The following is a 17,008-nucleotide window of genomic DNA, read 5'->3' as shown; positions in this document are numbered from 1 at the left end:
AACGCATGCCCACACACACATATACATACTACACACAAACATACATTCCTATACATAACAAAAAAATTTTTAAACCATGAGAAAGTAATGTCTTTGTAGCCACCCATCCCAAAGCATTATTGTAACAATTCTGCAGCATGAGATACAATTCCCTTTTTTCTAAATCACCTTTCCTTATGATGCAGTAATATATTCTTTTGTTTTTGTTTTTGTTTTTTTTTTTTTGGTTTTTTTTTTTTTGGTTTTTTGAGACTGGGTTTCTCTGTGTAGCTTTGCACCTTTCCTGGAACTCGCTCTGTAGACCAGGCTGGCCTCAAACTCACAGAGATCCACCTGCCTCTGCCTCCCAAGTGCAGAGGATTAAAGGCATGCACCACCACTGCTGGCTGCAGTAATATATTCTTAATGCAGACACTTAGAGAAACGGGGGAAAGTCATTTGTGATCCCAAACCTTGGCTTCATCTGGTTAGAGAAAACACTATCTCAAGAAGAGAAATCAGATCAGAAAGTAGGGCATGGCAGCACAGACCTATTATCTCAGCACACTTCCCAGGGTTGGCCACAGGGTGGGGAGGTAGAGGGAGTTGGTGGCTCCTAAGGGTGTAAAAGACATGAGTAGACATAGGCCATCAGGGCAGTTGTCTGGACCTCCTGGTATACCCTTCAAAACAGCATTTCTCAGCACATAATAGGTCAGCTTTCCTACAGTTTATTTCCCTATGGCTGATTGTATCAATTAAGTCTTCAAAACAGAAATTTGAATAGCCCTGCAAGGCTAGCAAGGGCTACATGGTGAGACTTCTGTCTCAAGAATAAACAAACAGACAAAAAAAGCCGGGCGGTGGTGGCGCACGCCTTTAATCCCAGCACTTGGGAGGCAGAGCCAAGCAGATCTCTGTGTTCAAGGATACAGCCAGCGTGGCAGGCAGGCATACATGCAGGCAGAACACTGTATACATAATAAGTAAATAAATCTTTTAAAAAAGATTCTTGAAAGAGTGGTGTACATATCAACATCTCAGAAGAAAATTCTCCTGAGATAATTACCACTTTGGCTGGATCCACTAATGCAATCATCAAAGCCTTTGCTATGATCACTGACAAACTGGAAAAGGTCATTAGCACCTCTACAATCAATAGCACAGCTGCCCATAGACCCTCAAGTTACCTCACAGGTGGTCCCCGCTAGTCAGTGTGGTTCTCTTTAGAAAAGATAGAGCGGTTGTAAAATGAAGGAGTACAAGGCTAAGTAAGGCCCATGTGGCAGGGAATGTGCTCCCCAACTCAACTGAGGGGCCAGTCACTGTTGCTGGCTATGGTGATATTTTATCTGTACTGAAATGTGATTTTATTTGTATATTAATAAAGTTGCCTTGGGGTCAGAGCAAGCCATAGCGAAGCTGGGCGGTGGTGGTGCACACCTTTAATCCCAGCACTTGGGAGGCAGAGCTAGGCAGATCTCTGTGTTCAAGGATACAGCCAGCGTGGCAACACACGCCTTTAATCTCAATACCAACCATAGAAGACCTGGAGGTCTGTACAGACAGGCAGTGACGAGGGGCTCATGTGGTTGGGTTTATAACCAATGAGAAGGCAGAACAGAAAGTCTATAAAAAAAAGACACAGCACAGGAGGTAGCTCTCTTGCGGAGAGGAAAGACAGAGCAGCAGTGAAGGGTAAAGTTTTCTTTCAGCTCTCAGCTATTGCTCTGACCTCTTGGCTTTTAACTCTGCAATTGGCTCTGTGTTTCTTATTTAACAAGACGGTTACATCTACAGGAGGGGCTCTGCACAGGGACAGCAGCGTGCGTGCGTGCGTGCGTGCGTGCGTGCGTGCGTGCGTGCGTGCGTGTGTGTATGTGTGCACCTGTCTCACTAAGGAAGCAACTCGGGCTAAGGAGGTGGCTCAGTGAGCAAAGCAGTGGCTCTGAAAGCGTAAGGACTGAGTTCCAGCACTCAGCACCCATGTAAATACTCGGTAGGTGTGCCCACCATAGCAAGAGGGCTAGACAAACTAGCTCAGTGAGCTCAGGTTTCAAAAACTCAAAATACAAGGTAGACAGAAATTAAGGAAGATGTCAATCCTGGGCAAGTACACACAGCTGTAAAAACTAAATACAAATCCAGGGGGACAGTCACATGGTAAGAATTTGTACTCTATCAAGCTGATGAAAGAAAATTCTGGCTGTACTTTCTGGAGGGGAGGCTAAAATTGTCTTAGATTATGGGTTAGCCTATAGAAAAATGTCTGCCATAAATCAAACAGTGAAGGGAAGATGAATAGGAATCTCACTTATACAACTTAGGTAAAACTTAGCTCTCTGAACAGATGAAGATAGGTTTCTTCTATATCCCAGAATCTAATCAATATTTATATGCCTTAAAAGGGCTTATTGGGAAATGTTATCATTTTTATTATTTTCTACAGAGAAAATATTTTACTGTTTAAAATAACCCTGGACTTTTAAATTATAACCTGTTTTTATGTTCATGCTAGCAGAGTATTATTTCTCCTGCAGTTGTACATAAAACGTTTTTACATTCAAAAAAGGACAAATACTATAGAATTGTATTACATGAAATATATAAGATACACACATTCATAGAGATAGAAAGATTAGACGTTATCTCAAGATAGAGAGAAAGGAATATAGAGCAATGATTTCCTAAGTACAGAATCTCTGTTTTGTATGATAGAAAAACCCCACAAATGGACAGTAGTATCAGGACATAATATCATTAATGTAATTAATGAATATCATAAATATAATTATTGAATGAATGCTGTGAATGTAATCAATGAATACCACAAATCTAATTAACATGAGTGTAATTATTAATATCATGAGTGTAACTAAAAAATTAAAATTAAAAAATTTAAAAAAAAAAACCTAAACATCCAGGTTGCATGACTGTAATCCCAGCACAGCGGGGTGACAGGAGGACCATGGGCTCACTGGCCAGTCTAAATGAGTGAATGAGCATACTCCTGGCTCAGTGAGATAGGAGTAAGTTAGGGGCTGGAAAGATAGCTCAACAATTAAGAACACTTGCTAGCCGGGTGGTGGTAGCACACGCCTTTAATCCCAGCACTCGGGAGGCAGAGCCAGATGGATCTTTGTGAGTTTGAGGCCAGCCTGGTCTCCAAAGCGAGTTCCAGGAAAGGCACAAAGCTACACAGAGAAACCCTGTCTCAAAACAAACAAACAAACAAAAAAAGAACACTTGCTAAGGGCTGGAGAGATGGCTCAGAGGTTAAGAACACTGGCTGCTTGCTCTTCCAGAGGTCCTAAGTTCAGTTCCTGGCAACCACATGGTGGCTCACAACCATCATATAATGAGATCTGTCGCCCTGTTCTGGCAGGTAGGGGTACATGCAGACAGAACACTGCATATATAATAAATAAATCTTTACTCACCCCCCCCCCAAAAAAAAAAAAAAAAAAACAAGCCCGGCGGTGGTGGCTCACGCCTTTAATTCAGCACTCAGCAGGCAGAGCCAGGTGGATCTTTGTGAGTTCAAGGCCAGCCTGGTCTCCAAAGTGAGTTCCAGGAAAGGCGCAAAGCTACACAGAGAAATCCTGTCTCGAAAAACCAAGAAAATTAGACTTAGAAATTTTGTGTGGTGTCTGGATCTTACACCCTTTCTATTTGCATTCACTTGAAAGCCACTTAAGATCTCAGTACCCTGAGAAAGCCAGACTGGTCTCAATCCTCAGCGAGTTCTCTGAACGCAACAGTGGGGGGGGGGGGCACTACAAGGCTGAACCTCTCCACCCTAGGATGGGCATGCACCAATGGGTAGACTGTGCCACTCCCTGTTGGTATTCTGAACCACCCCGTGGGGACCCGCCCCGAGTCCTGATATCATCTTATGTAAAGTCCCCTTTAAGAAAAAACTCTGCTGGGTGGTAGTGGCACACACCTTTAATCCCAGCTCTCAGGAGGCAGAGCCAGACATCTCTGTGAGTTCAAGGCCAGCCTGGGCTACAGCGTAAATTCCAGGAAAGGCACAAAGCTACAGAGAGAAACCTTGTCTCTCGAAACCCCCCCCCCAAAAAAAAGAAGAAAAAAGAAAAAACTCCTCCCCCTTCACCCTGTCCTCCCTCTCCCTCCAATAAACTTTCCAAGTGGACTTGTGTCTGAATGGTGTGAGTAACTTTCCATCACCCCACACCACAGCACCTGCATCTCCTTCACCCACCAGGGCATCTCTGCCCAAGCTGCCAAGGTCCCGTGCGGGCCATGTCATAACACTGCCCACAACTGCAGCAGGCTACACAAACCTGCCTGTCCCTATCCTTTCTCTTGTTTAAGACCAATTCCACCCCACCAGGCCTTCCCACTAGCCTGCTGTATTCAAAATGACAGATGGGAGAGCAGCCCCCATAGTCACAGAAGACTGTAAATGACAGAGAAGCAAGGAGCAGCAGGAGGTCACCTCTCTCAGGCCACTGAGCCTCTCTAGGAAGTGAACAGCAATGAGATCAGCATCACTACCATCAGCATCACACTTAGCCACTTGGATTCCAGATTCAACCTCAAAGGCAATGAGATGGTCCACAGTCCAACTCTCCTGAGACTTTCAGGACAGACAAGAGGCCCACCAGATGTCCCTGACACCTCCTACTGTCACAGGTGATGAGCAACTGTCATGCAGCCACCTGCTTCCTGAGCCAGTGAGGCATAACTAGCTGGCCAAACAACTTAAACCTGACAATGAGCCACCACTGTTAAAAATGGGTACATGCTGCTTGTTTTTCTATTGTTGGATCTGAGGCTTTTTGTGTTTCTGAAACAGTCTCACTAGGTAGCCCTACCTGGCCTGGAACTTTGTAGATCAGGCTGGCCTCCAGCCTATCTCTGCCAATCTTTGCTTCTGAGTGCTGGGATTAAAGGCAATCACCATCACACCCTGCTTCACCTTGTACTTTTGATTCTCCTGCCTCCACCTCCCAAGTGCTGGGGTCACAGGCATGCACTAACATGCTTGTTTATAGAGTGCTTGAGATGGAACCCAGGACTTCATATATACCAGGCAAGCATGCTACAAACCAAGCTACACCCTCAGCAACTTTGCCATATATTGAATGGTGAACACATGCAACAAAAGCCGAACTGTTAGCTGAGGACAGAAGCACACACCTATAACCCTAGTACTTGGAAGGGTGAGACAGGACCCCAACATCAAGGCTAACATGAACTTCATTTCAAGTACCAGGCTAACTAGAATAAATAAGACCTAAACAGTCCCCACTCCACCCCCCAAAATCCCACACCTGTCATCCCAGCACCTGGGAAGCAAAGGCAGGTGTTCAAGGTCAGTCTCAGGCACATAATGAATTTGAGGCCAGCCTAAGTAAGCTACATGAGTTTATTTCCTAAGCTCTAGAAATCAGTTTGGGGTGCAAAGAACAGGAAGGGGTCAGGGATGGTCTGTGTCTGCTAACATCCACTTGTTTACTTCTACATACAGTGCCTTCCTGATGGGAAGCCAATGAGGTCCCTCCTTTTATGCAGCTGTGGGAAAGTCAACCCCCAGACAAAGCCAGATACTTGGCCCTGCCACCCATCCCCTAACTCACATCCTTCCTTCCAACTCCACAAACAGAAAACTTCACAGCAGCAGCTTTGATGTTACACAGGAAAGATCAAAATCACTAGTTACGGCCAGGCGTTGGTGGCGCACGCTTTAATCCCAGCACTCAGGAGGCAAAGGCAGATGGATCTCTGTGAGTTTGAGGCTAGTCTGGGCTAGAACTTTACCACTTTCTCTAAGAGATGACATCAGCAAGATCTCTTGGACTGGACAGGACCATGACATATTCCAGATAATTCTGCCACTTTCACTCAGAGCTTTTCGTTTGTTTTTTGTTTTTGTTTTTTTCGAGACAGGGTTTCTCTGTGTAGTTTTGGTGCCTGTCCTGGAATTCACTCTGTAGACCAGGCTGGCCTCCAACTCACAGAGATCCGTCTGCCTCTGCCTCCCGAGTGCTGGGATTAAAGGTGTGCGCCACCACCGCCCAGTACACTCAGAGCTTTTAAACATCCCTTCTGGTTTAAGTGTGAGGTGCTACTGACTGAATCCAGGATCAAACATGCTAAGCAATCACTCCACCACTGAACCATATCACCAATCCAGTCTGGTCTGAAGAGAGTTTGGCAGTTAAGAGCATTTACTGGTTCACACCCATGCAGCAGTTCATGCTACCTATAACTCCAGATCCAGGCAGAAAATCTGACTCATGTCCTCTTCTGGTCTCTGCAGGCACCTGCAACCACAAGCACATGAGCACAAGAGTCCAAGGAAGTCAAAGATAAAGATCCTCCTGGAGCTGGAGCTACAGGTGGTTACAGGACACCCAATGTGGATGCTGGGAACCGAACTCTGATCCTCTACAACAACAGTACACACTCTCCAGCAGAGCCATCTCTCCAGTCCTTTTTTAAAAATTAACTCATGGAGCTGGAGAGACGGCTCAGCGGTTGAGAGCTCTGGCTGCTCTTCCAGAGAGATGGGTTCAGTTCCCAGCACCACATGGTGGTTTGCAGCTGTCTGTGACTCCAGTTCCAGGGGATCGACACCTTCACACCAATTTGCATAAAATAAAGTTTTTTAAATGCATTTATTTATTTATGCTTGTTGTATTTATGAGAAGGGTGACTGAACTCTGGGGACATTTTGTTAACAGGTAAAAAAAAAAAAAATCAAAGAATAGTTTCACATTTTTTTCCCATTTTTGTTATTCTTTTATTTTACATGTGTGGGTGTTTTGTCTGCAAGGATGTCTGTGTAATTCCTATGTGCAGTGCCCAGAGGACAGAAGGAGGCGGCATAGAACTCCTGGAACTGAAGTGAAGACTGTTGTGAACCACCATGTGGGTGCTGGGAATGGAGCCTGGGTCCTCTGGAAGAGCAGCCAGTGGTCCTAACCATCTCTCCATCCCTCCAGACCCAGTTATATAGACTTTATGTGTGCATGAATGTGTGGGTGAGATAGATCCTAGGGCTTGATACATACTAGGCAAGTGCTCTACCACTAAGCCAGATCACAGCCTCAAATTCTTCGTTCAAAACAAAACAGCCGGGCAGTGGTGGCGCATGCCTGTAATCCCAGCACTCAGGAGGCAGAGGCAGGTGGATCTCTGTGAGCTAGTCCAGGACAGGTCCCAAAGCTACAGAGAAATCCTGTCTTGAAAAAACAAAAACAAAAAAACCAACCACAACAACAACAAAAAAAAAAAAAAACAAGATCTACTAAACTCTCAAGTGTTTTTCAATGCTACAGTTTATGAAAGCTTAGAACCCTAGCCACTAGACCACAGAGGGATGCTGTAGTACAACTTAGGAGAAGTCAGAAAAATGAAATCCCAATGCTTAAGACAAGTGTGGTACCCCTGTAAACCCTATCCTCAGGAAGCTAAGCCAGGAAGATCGCTGAGTTTAAGACCCGCCTGAGTTTACATGGCAAGATCCTATGAAAAAAGAAAAAAGTTAAAGGTCACCTTCTACTACAAAGCAAGCTCCAGGCTAATCTATGCCATACAAGAACTCTTAACCTCTGAGCCATCCCTCCTGCCCACAAGAGCCTATCTTAAAAAAATATTAGGAGGGGGCTCAGAGGTTAAGAGCACTGGCTGTTCTTCCAGAGGTCCTGAGTTCAATTCCCAGCAACCACATGATGGCTCACAACCATCTATAAAGAGATCTGGTGCCCTCTCCTAGCGTGCAGACATATATGGAGGCAGAATGTTTTATACATAATAAATAAATAAATCTCAAGGAAAATAATAATAATAATTAGGAGGCAGGCAGAGCTTAGTGAGTTCGGGCCAGGCTGGTCTACAAAGCAAGTTCCCTATGAATTCGAGGCTAGCCTGGTCTACAGAAGTGAGTTCCAGGAAAGGTGCAAAGCTAGCAGGAATCTTAAAAGTTCTTATTAGCCGGGCGGTGGTGGCGCACACTTGTAATCCCAGCACTCGGGAAGCAGAGCCAAGCGGATCTCTGTGAGTTCCAGGGCAACCTGGGCTACCAAATGAGTTCCAGGAAAGGCGGCGCAATGTCACACAGAGAAACCCTGTCTCAAAAAAAAAAAAAAAAAAAACAGAAAAAACAAAAATTTCTTATTAATAAAATCAAACCTGAGGCCAGTTATTGGGGTGAATGCTGGAAGATCAGAGAAGAACAAGCCACAGCTACCTCACCTCACCAGTTCCTCAGCTGATCCTGTTTCCTCAGACTGGAATACTCTGTGTCCTCACCCCAAATGAATCTCAGCTGAACCGCTGCTCAAAGACCTAAAAGCTTAACCAGCCAAAAGCTTCTGGTTCCTGGTCCTCACGCCTTAAATATCTTTCTGCTTTCTGCCATCACTCCCTGGAATTAAAGGTGTGTGTCACCATGCCTGGCTGTTTCCATTGTGGCCTTGAACTCATAGAAATCCCAGATGGATTTCTGCCTCTGGAATGCCAGGATTAAAGGTGTGTGCTACCACTGCCTATGCTCTATGCTTAATATTTTGGCTGTTCCGTTCTCTGACCCCAGATAAATTTATTAGAGTGCACAATATTTCGGAGAACAAAATACCACCACACAAAGCTACACAGAGAAACCCTGCCTCGAAAAGTTTAAAAAAAAAAAAAAAAAAAGAAAGAAAGAAAGAAAGAAAAAATCAGAATAAATAAATCGGAACAAGCAAGATGGCTCAGCAGGTTAAGGGCATGTGCTGGCTGGTCTTATGTTAACTTGACACATAATAAGAGTTATCTGGGGCTGGAGAGATGGCTCAGAAGTTAAGAGCACTGATTGTTCTTCCAGAGGACCTGGGTTCAATTCCCAGCACCCACATAGCAGATCAATAGTGTCTGTAACTTCCATCCCAGGGCACAACACTCATGGCAAAACACCAACGAAAAAAATTTTAAAAAGTTATCTGAAAGGAAGGAATGTTAATTGAGAAAATGCATTCATAAGACCTGGCTGTAAGGCATTTTCTTAGTGATTGATTTGGGGAGAAGGGGGACAGCCCATGGTGGGTGGTGCCATCCCTAGGATGGTGGTCCTGGGTTCTATAAGCAGGCTGAACAACCCATGAGAAGCAAACCAGTAAGCAGCACCCCTCCAAGTCCTCTCCATCAGCTCATGCTTCTAGGTTTGTGTACTGTTTGAGATCCTGTCCTGACTTCCTTTGATGATGAACAGTGATATGGAAGTATAAGCCAAATAAACCCTTACCGCCCCAACTTGCTTTTAGTTACAATGTTTCATTGCAGCAATAGAAACATGGAACACTTGCCACTTAGCCCAATAACCTAAGTTTGAACCTCAGAACTCACCTGATTAAAGGAGCCTGAAAGTTGACCTCTGACCTCCTAACCTGACTACTGCATAAACACATACAAAATAAATAGATGTGAAAAAAGAAATTAAAGATTTTTCTTGAAGGTTTATTTATAATTATGTATAGTGTTCTGTCTGCATGTGTGCCTACACGCCAGAAGGGCCGCCAGATCTGATTACAGATGTGAGTCATCATGTGGTTGTCAGGAATTGAACTCAGGACCTCTGGAAGAGCAGCCAGTGCTCTTAACCATTGAGCCATCTTTCCGGCCTAAAATTAAAGATTTTTAAATAGTAAATAGAGCTGGGAATAGTCGGCCCAAGTGAACCAGCAGTTCAAGATCACCTTCAGACACATAGTGATTTTGCGGTCAGTGTGAGCTACAAAAGACTCTGTCTTACTTAAAGTAAGCAAGTAAAGCTACATCACCAAACCCATTCTCTCCTTCACAAAGTTGGATGGCAAAACTACAATTATTAATTTTTTACCATAAAGGCAAAATAAATGAGTTGATTCCAACTAGCTGGAAAACAGTACAAGAGGCAAAAACAAAAAACAAAAAAACATGATCTAGGCAGAGCAGCCCACCAGCCTACAAAGTGAGAGAGCATCTTTGCCAGCTCCACTTCAGACATGGGATGACGTCCATAAACAGAAATAACTGTACAAATTAGGAGTCGAGGAGATAGATGACTTGGGGTAGGAGCACTTGCTATGCAAGAATGAAACCTGTTCAAATCCCTAGTACCTGCTATAGAGCTGGCTCAGCAGTTAAGTACACTAACAGCTCTTCCAGAGGTCCCAAGTTCAAGTCCCAGCACCCATATGGACGCTCACAACTATCAATAACTGCAGTACCATGGGAACTGATGCCCTTTCTGGTATACAGACATACATGCCGATAAAACACTGAAATCTGCCAGGTGGTGGTGGCTCACCCCTTTTATCCAATCACTAGGAAGGCAGAGGCAGGTGGATCTCTGTGAGTTCAGGTCAGCAAGTTCCAGGGCAGCCGGGACTGCAGAGAGAAACCTTGTCTCCAAAAAAACAAATTAAACAAACAAAGTCTTGAGAGATGGGTGTGATGTTGCACTTAGGAGGCAGAGGCAGGTGAAATTCTGTGAGCTTAAGGCCAGTCTGATCTAAGTAAGTTCAAACAAAATCATCTTGGACCAAAGCAACATGCCAGACATTTTTGCCTATTCTCTATGATGGCATCCCTTTCTGGGAAAAAACAAACAAACAAACAAACAAAGAAAAACCAGACTATTACGAAATGTTCCACTTCCAGTAATTTCTTGCGTTTGACAGACTGATGGTCTTGTTTCCCACAGCGGAAAGGTAGAGTGACGCCCGCCTCTCCTTTTGCATGTGCACACACAAAATAAACTTACAGAAATTAAAGGCACTTCCAGGACAGGCTCCAAAACTACAGAGAAACCCTGTCTCGAAGAAACCAAAAAAAAAAAAAAGTCCCAGAAAACAATGACAGCCAAATAAGCTATAAAAACAACAGTTCTTGATTTCTTGATAGAACTACAAATAAACAGTAATGTTTTTGTTTTGTTTTGTTTTTTGAGACAGAGTTTCTCTGTGTAGCTTTGGAGCCTGTCCTGAAACTCACTCTGTAGCCCAGGCTGGCCTCGAACTCAGAGATCCGCCTGCCTCTGCCTCCCAAGAGCTGGAATTAAAGGCACACCACCATGCCTGGCCCCTTATTTGTTCTTTAAGACAGGGTTTTGCTTGTAGCTCCTGCTGACTGGCACTCATTATGTAGTCAAGGATAACTCTACACTCTCTGCAATCCTCCTGCCTCTAAATCTCAGATTACAAGCATAAACTAGCACAGCCAGCTTGGCGAATGGAGAATGAGTGACTGTTACTTCTTGTGCTACTCCAACCAATGAGCACCATTCTGTGCTGTTTTGGTTTGTTTTTTTCAAGAGAGTCTCTAGGTAGTCCTGAAACTCAATATGTAGACCAGGCTATCCTCAAACTTAAAGATATCCCCTGCTTGGATTTGGGATTTAGCTCAGTGGTAGAGCGCTTGCCTAGCAAGCTCAAGGCCCTGGGTTCAGTCCTCAGCTCCAGAAAAAAAAAAAAAAAAAAAAATATATATATATATATATATATATATATATATATATATATCCCCCCTGCCTCTGCCTCCCTAGTGCCTGGATTAAAGGTGTGCAACACCACACCCAATCTCATTATAGGTGGTTAAGGGGACAAGAGGCTATGCCGTGGTAGGCCCAATGACTGGGACCAAAATCAGTTGACACACCAGAGAGCTTACTGTATCTCAGGTACTAGGTAGTGACATCCTCATTTCTCTGACTGTCATAACCAGAAGCCACCCCAAGCACTGTCATCAGAGCCCTGGGTGAAGACTGGCCTTTTGCACTTTGGTGCCTTCACTGGAAGATGACCTCACCACACACCCACCCAGAATATTCCACATCCAACAAAAGTTACTGCATGAACTAATCTAGGGTTGCCTCTCAATGTTTTGAGGGGCCACTAAGAGTGGTGAAAGTATGCAAATAATCTGCAGGTGAACATGGGTGCATCAGCTGGGTGCTGCTCCCTGACAAGAAACGCTTAGTGGCCACAGCAACACCCTCCACCATAGATCCGATGATGACATAGAGCTACCCTGTATTCAAAAACCTAAAACAGGTTGGGGATTTAGCTCAGTGGTAGAGCACTTGCCTAGCAAGTGCAAGGCCCTGGGTTCGATCCTCAGCTCAAAAAAAAAAAAAAAAAAAAAAAAAAAAAAACTAAAACATTTCCTGCAGCACTAGGCTACACACCAAATAAATTTAGGACATAATGATGAATATTCACTACTTTCCTCCCAATGATACACGCATTAGTCTCCCCTCCCTTTTCTTCCTTTCTTTTTTGAGACTGGGTCTGTCTCACCATGTATCCTTGGCTGGCTTTGAACTCATAGATCAGCCTGTTTCTGTCTATCAAGTGCTGGTCAAGTGCTAATATTAAAGGCATGCAAAGAAAATATACAGGGTATATCCAATAGAGCAAACATACAGTTACAGGGATACTGATTTACTCTACAAGTTTTTTACACAGTTGATTAAGGCTACCCTACCCATACCCACGCACACATATGCAACCACTCACAGAAACATGCAAAACTCATATACATAAGCACCACATGAACACCAAACACCCTCACAAAAAGGTGCTAAAAAGATGGCTCAGGCCGGGCGGTGGTGCACAACTTTAATCCCAGCACTCGGGAGGCAGAGCCAGGGGGATCTCTGTGAGTTCTGGGCCAGCCTGGGCTACCAAGTGAGTTCCAGGAAAGACGCAAAGCTACACAGAGAAACCCTGTCTTGAAAAACCAAAAGAAAAAAAAAAAGAAAGAAAGAAAAATGTCAGCCATAAATCAAACAGTGAAGGGGAGGGTGAATAGGAATCTCACTCACACAAGTAAAGCAGCTCTCTGAACAGATGAAGACATGTTTCTTCTGTATCCCAGAATCTAGTCAATATTTATATGTACAATTCAGCTATTATTTGGCTTAAAAGGGCTTATTGGGAAATGTTATCATTTTTATTTTCTACAGAGAAAATATTTTACTGTTTAAAATAACCTGGACTTTTAAATTATAACCTGTTTTTATGTTCAGGCTAACAGAGTATTATTTCTCCTGCAGTTGTACATAAAAACGTTTTTACATTCAAAAAAGGGACAAATACTATAGAATTGTATTACTATAGAATATACAAATTCATAGAGACAGAAAGATTAGATGTTATCTCAAGATGGAGAAGAAAGGAATATAGAACAATGATTTCCTAAGTACAGAATCTCTGTTTTGTGTGGTGGAAAAGTCCCACAAATGGACAGTAGTATTAGGACAGATCATGAATGTAATAAATCAATACTAAGGTAATTAATGAATATCATAAATATAATTATTGAATGAATACTGAGAATGTAATCAATGAATACCACAAATGTAATTAATATCATGAGTGTAATTAAATAAATAAATGGATAGAAAATTAAAACAAACAAACAAAAAAACAAATAATGTCCGCAACTACAGTTTAGTTAGCAGATTCCCATGTCATTTCACTGAAGCCTATCACCAGGTAAGGTAGCACCGGGCCACACCTGTTTTACAGGCTGGGCGCCAGGACTTTGGGGGCTGCATATGAATTAGAGTTCTGAAGAACTGGCAGCCAGTATGACCTGGAATTCAATCCCCAGGACCTATATGGTAGGAGAAAATAGGCTCCTCAAAGTTGTCCCAACCTTCACACATATCACACAAAATTAAACAAACTGTTTTTTAGATTTTTATTATTTTATGAGTGTTTTGCCTGCATGTATCACCACATTTGAGCTTGGTGCCTAAGGAGGTGGTGACCTTCCATATGGGTACTTTGAATTGAACCCAGGTCCTAAGCAATAAGTACATAACCACTGAATCAACTCTCCAGCCTACAAAACATTCTTTAAGTTCCAAAAAAGAAGTAACGCCCTTCACTCCCCACAAACACACACGAAACCAGGACCCCAGACCTCAGCGACTTCTCATCACTTCTGAAGCAGTGACTTCTGGGGCTAGGAAAGCACCGTCCTGGAAAGTTCAGAGCCCAACAGCGGCAGCACATGCTTATTGCTTTGGACCTTGTTACAATCACCTCACCCCAAAGTTCATCCCTCCCAAGGACCCTCCTTCCCTTCCTCTACTCTCTGCTTCCAACTTGCAGTGTTACAGACCTGACAGAGCAGCTCACTGTCACTGTTCCATCCCCAGCATGTGGGGGCGTGGAGGGGACACACCCTCCCTAATTCTGAGGGAGGTTCCTCTTCCATGCAGCCTCCCTGACTTATGCCTACCACTGCTCCCTTGTGCAACCACTCTGTCCCTCTACAGGGTAGGTTGTGAGGATTAAATGGCAGGCCAAAGGGTTGGGGATTTACCTCATGTCTAGCATGCACAAAACTCTAGGTTCCAGGCCCAACAACACCCAAAACAAACAAACAAACAAAAAAAAAAAAAAAAGAAGGCCGGGCGGTGGTGGCGCACACCTTTAATCCCAGCACTCGGGACCCAGAGCCAGGCGGATCTCTGTGAGTTTGAGGCCAGCCTGGTCTACAGAGGGAGATCCAGGAAAGGCACAAAGCTACACAGAGAAACTGTCTCAAAAAACCAAAAAAAAAAAAGAAGAAGAAAAGGCCATCCACATTATAAAAATAATGCTTGCTGCCTAAGTGGTTCAACTGTGGTATAACACTTGCCTAACATGTACAGGGTCAAGTTTGATCCCCAATACCACAAAAACCAAACACACTTAGATGATTAGGGGTAGGAGAAATGGCAACAGGTAAACTGATGACCTGTGTTCAATGCCAGGAATCCGTATGATGAAGGGGAGAACCGACACCTACAAGCTGTCCTCTGACCTCCACACACTAAGTAAGGAATTGAAACGTTTAATTAAAAAAAAAAAAAAAAAAAAAAAAATCACGAGCCAGTGCAGGCCTTTAATCCCAGCAGTCAGGAGGCAGAGGCCAGTCGGACTACAGAGCAAGTTTAAGGCCAGCCAGATCTGTTGAAACCCTGTTTCCAAAAACAAACAAACAAACAAAACCACAAGTGGGCCCACAGGGCTTGGTGATGCACGCCTTTCATTTCAGCATTCGGGAGGCAGAGGCAGGCAGATATGTGAGTTTGAGGCCAGCCAGATATGTACTGTTCCAGGACAGCCAGGGCTACACAGTGAAACAAAACCAAACACTTTGTAAATGAATACGTTTGCAGCCTATTCCCCTATAAGACATGTGACACACAGTAGGGATTCAACTATCTGGTGGACCAGTCAATAACAGTGCAGGTAGTCTGGCTGAACACCCCTATCCCAGCACCTGAGGAGTGAGGCAGGAAGATGAGGAGTTCAAGGCCAGCCTGGGCTGCATAAGAAGTTGGAGGTCAGCCTTGGTTATATGAGATCCTGTCTCCAAAATCACAATAATAAAGATGATGCAGGAACTATCTGCCCAGTTTTTCCCAGCCTATCTGTGAAAGCAGTTCCCTTGTACAAAGGAGGACACCAAGGGCTTCGGAGACATTAAGCGACTTTGCCTAAGGCCACAAAGCTAGCTAGCTGACAGCCAGCGCAGGGCATCAAACTCAAAGCCAGTCTGTCAATTCAAACTAAACTTGTTTCCAATTCCCTAGAAGCAGCCGGAGTCCCTGGAAGTGGGGAAGGGATCAGGCCGACGCCTTCGGACCCGCACGAAACATTCGCCTTCGATGTTTTAAAATAAAAAGCCCTATCTGGAAAACTGGGAAGGGCCGAGGGGAACAATGCCGCCGTGAGCAGACGCTCCCTGCCATCTTTCACTTTTTAGGCAAACGCTTCAAAGTCACTACGTGCAAGAAATGGAAGGAATTATTTACATTTCCTTCAAGATCTGCAAAAAAAGTGATGTCTTGGGACCGAAGAGGGATCATGACTGCGTCGAAGCTACACTGAACATCAATATCCGAGGTAAAACGTTGCTCCCGACGCCCGACCACAGCGCATTAGGAATTAGGAGCGCACCCATTACAAACAGGCCAGAAAAGCCCACGACACCCAGCGATTGTTGAAAGTTGGGGTCACAGAAACTAAACAGGGGGAATCTGGATCTCTGGAACGCCAATGAGAGGGAGCTTTGTCCCAAGATCTCACGAGAACGCGCGCGGTCTCCACGAGGCCCAGGGCCACCCGCCTCGCCAGCCACGGAGCCTGGAAGCGGCCGCTGTCTCGCTGCACTGCGGCCTGAGCCGCGCGCGAGGCTTCTTGACCCTCGGGCGCCGCCGTACCCCGACCCCGCTCGGGTCGCCCGGCTGCCCCCTCCCCCTCCCGGCGCCTCGGCTTCATTCAAACCGTCTTCGCCAAGCCCTGGGCGCCTCGTTTCACCCGGGAGTCTCCGTTCCTTACCCAGAGGTGCCGGCGCCGCAGCCTTCCTGGCGCCGCCCCCAACCCTCCACGAGGGGTCGGGGACAGAGTGGGCGTCTCGCTTCTCCTCTCGAAACAAAGAAGCCGTCGCCGCCGCTGCTAAGCCAGGGGACAAGCCTGGCGCGCGTGCCCGCTCAGCTCCGGCAGCCCGCGCGCCCGCCACACGCGCTCCCGCCTCCCTCCCTGCCCAGTTCACAGCTCCTGCTTCCGCTGCCCGCCCGGCCTCGTGCGCGCGCCAGCCCACCCTTCCGCTCCCCGTGCGCACGCGCGCGGGTCCTTGAGGCGGCGGGAAGGTGGGCGGGTCCAAAGGCCGCACAAGCTCCTGATGCACCTCCCCTGTGGGGCGCGGGGCGGCCCCGCACATGCGCACAGCTGCATCCAAGCCAAGCACCGAGGCCTCCACCCCGGGAGCATGCGCAGAGAGGGCGCCGCCGATGCTGAGCGTGTTGGGGGAGGGGACTTTGTGGTCCTGATGGGAGATAGTAATGATGAAAGCGAAGCCCGTAGGCTCGGAGAAGAGCACCCAGGGTCAGACTGCCCAAAGACGGGGCAGAGCCCACGCGAGGCCAAGGGCAGGCCTGCGAAACTCTGGGATCCTGCGCTGGCGCGGCTCTGCCTGCTTTGCAAGGCTCTGCCTGCTTTGCAAGGCTCTGCCCTGGCCACATTTCCTGCAGAAC

At 45.6% G+C, this 17,008-nt stretch overlaps 1 protein-coding gene across 10 annotated transcripts in view; it reads right to left on the bottom strand.

The window, feature by feature from the left end:
• Positions 1-16,547, bottom strand: part of Smarca4 (SWI/SNF related, matrix associated, actin dependent regulator of chromatin, subfamily a, member 4) — a 97,521-nt gene extending 80,974 nt beyond the window's left edge. For 3 of the 10 annotated variants that reach the window (XM_036191699.1, XM_036191702.1, XM_036191709.1), the window contains exon 1: positions 15,788-15,866. In XM_036191699.1, coding sequence (XP_036047592.1) covers positions 15,788-15,789 — 2 coding nt within the window. In that variant the 5' untranslated portion in view covers positions 15,790-15,866. Of the gene's footprint in view, positions 1-15,787; positions 15,868-16,061; positions 16,141-16,313 lie in introns of those variants that run through there. The other 7 variants (XM_036191703.1, XM_036191704.1, XM_036191701.1 and 4 more) reach the window with 4 other exon arrangements.
• Positions 16,548-17,008: the final 461 nt, after the last annotated feature.

This window comes from Onychomys torridus, chromosome 7 (genome assembly GCF_903995425.1).
Source record: "Onychomys torridus chromosome 7, mOncTor1.1, whole genome shotgun sequence".
NCBI lineage: Eukaryota > Metazoa > Chordata > Mammalia > Rodentia > Cricetidae > Onychomys > Onychomys torridus.
This window is presented reverse-complemented; position numbering and strand designations above follow the sequence as displayed.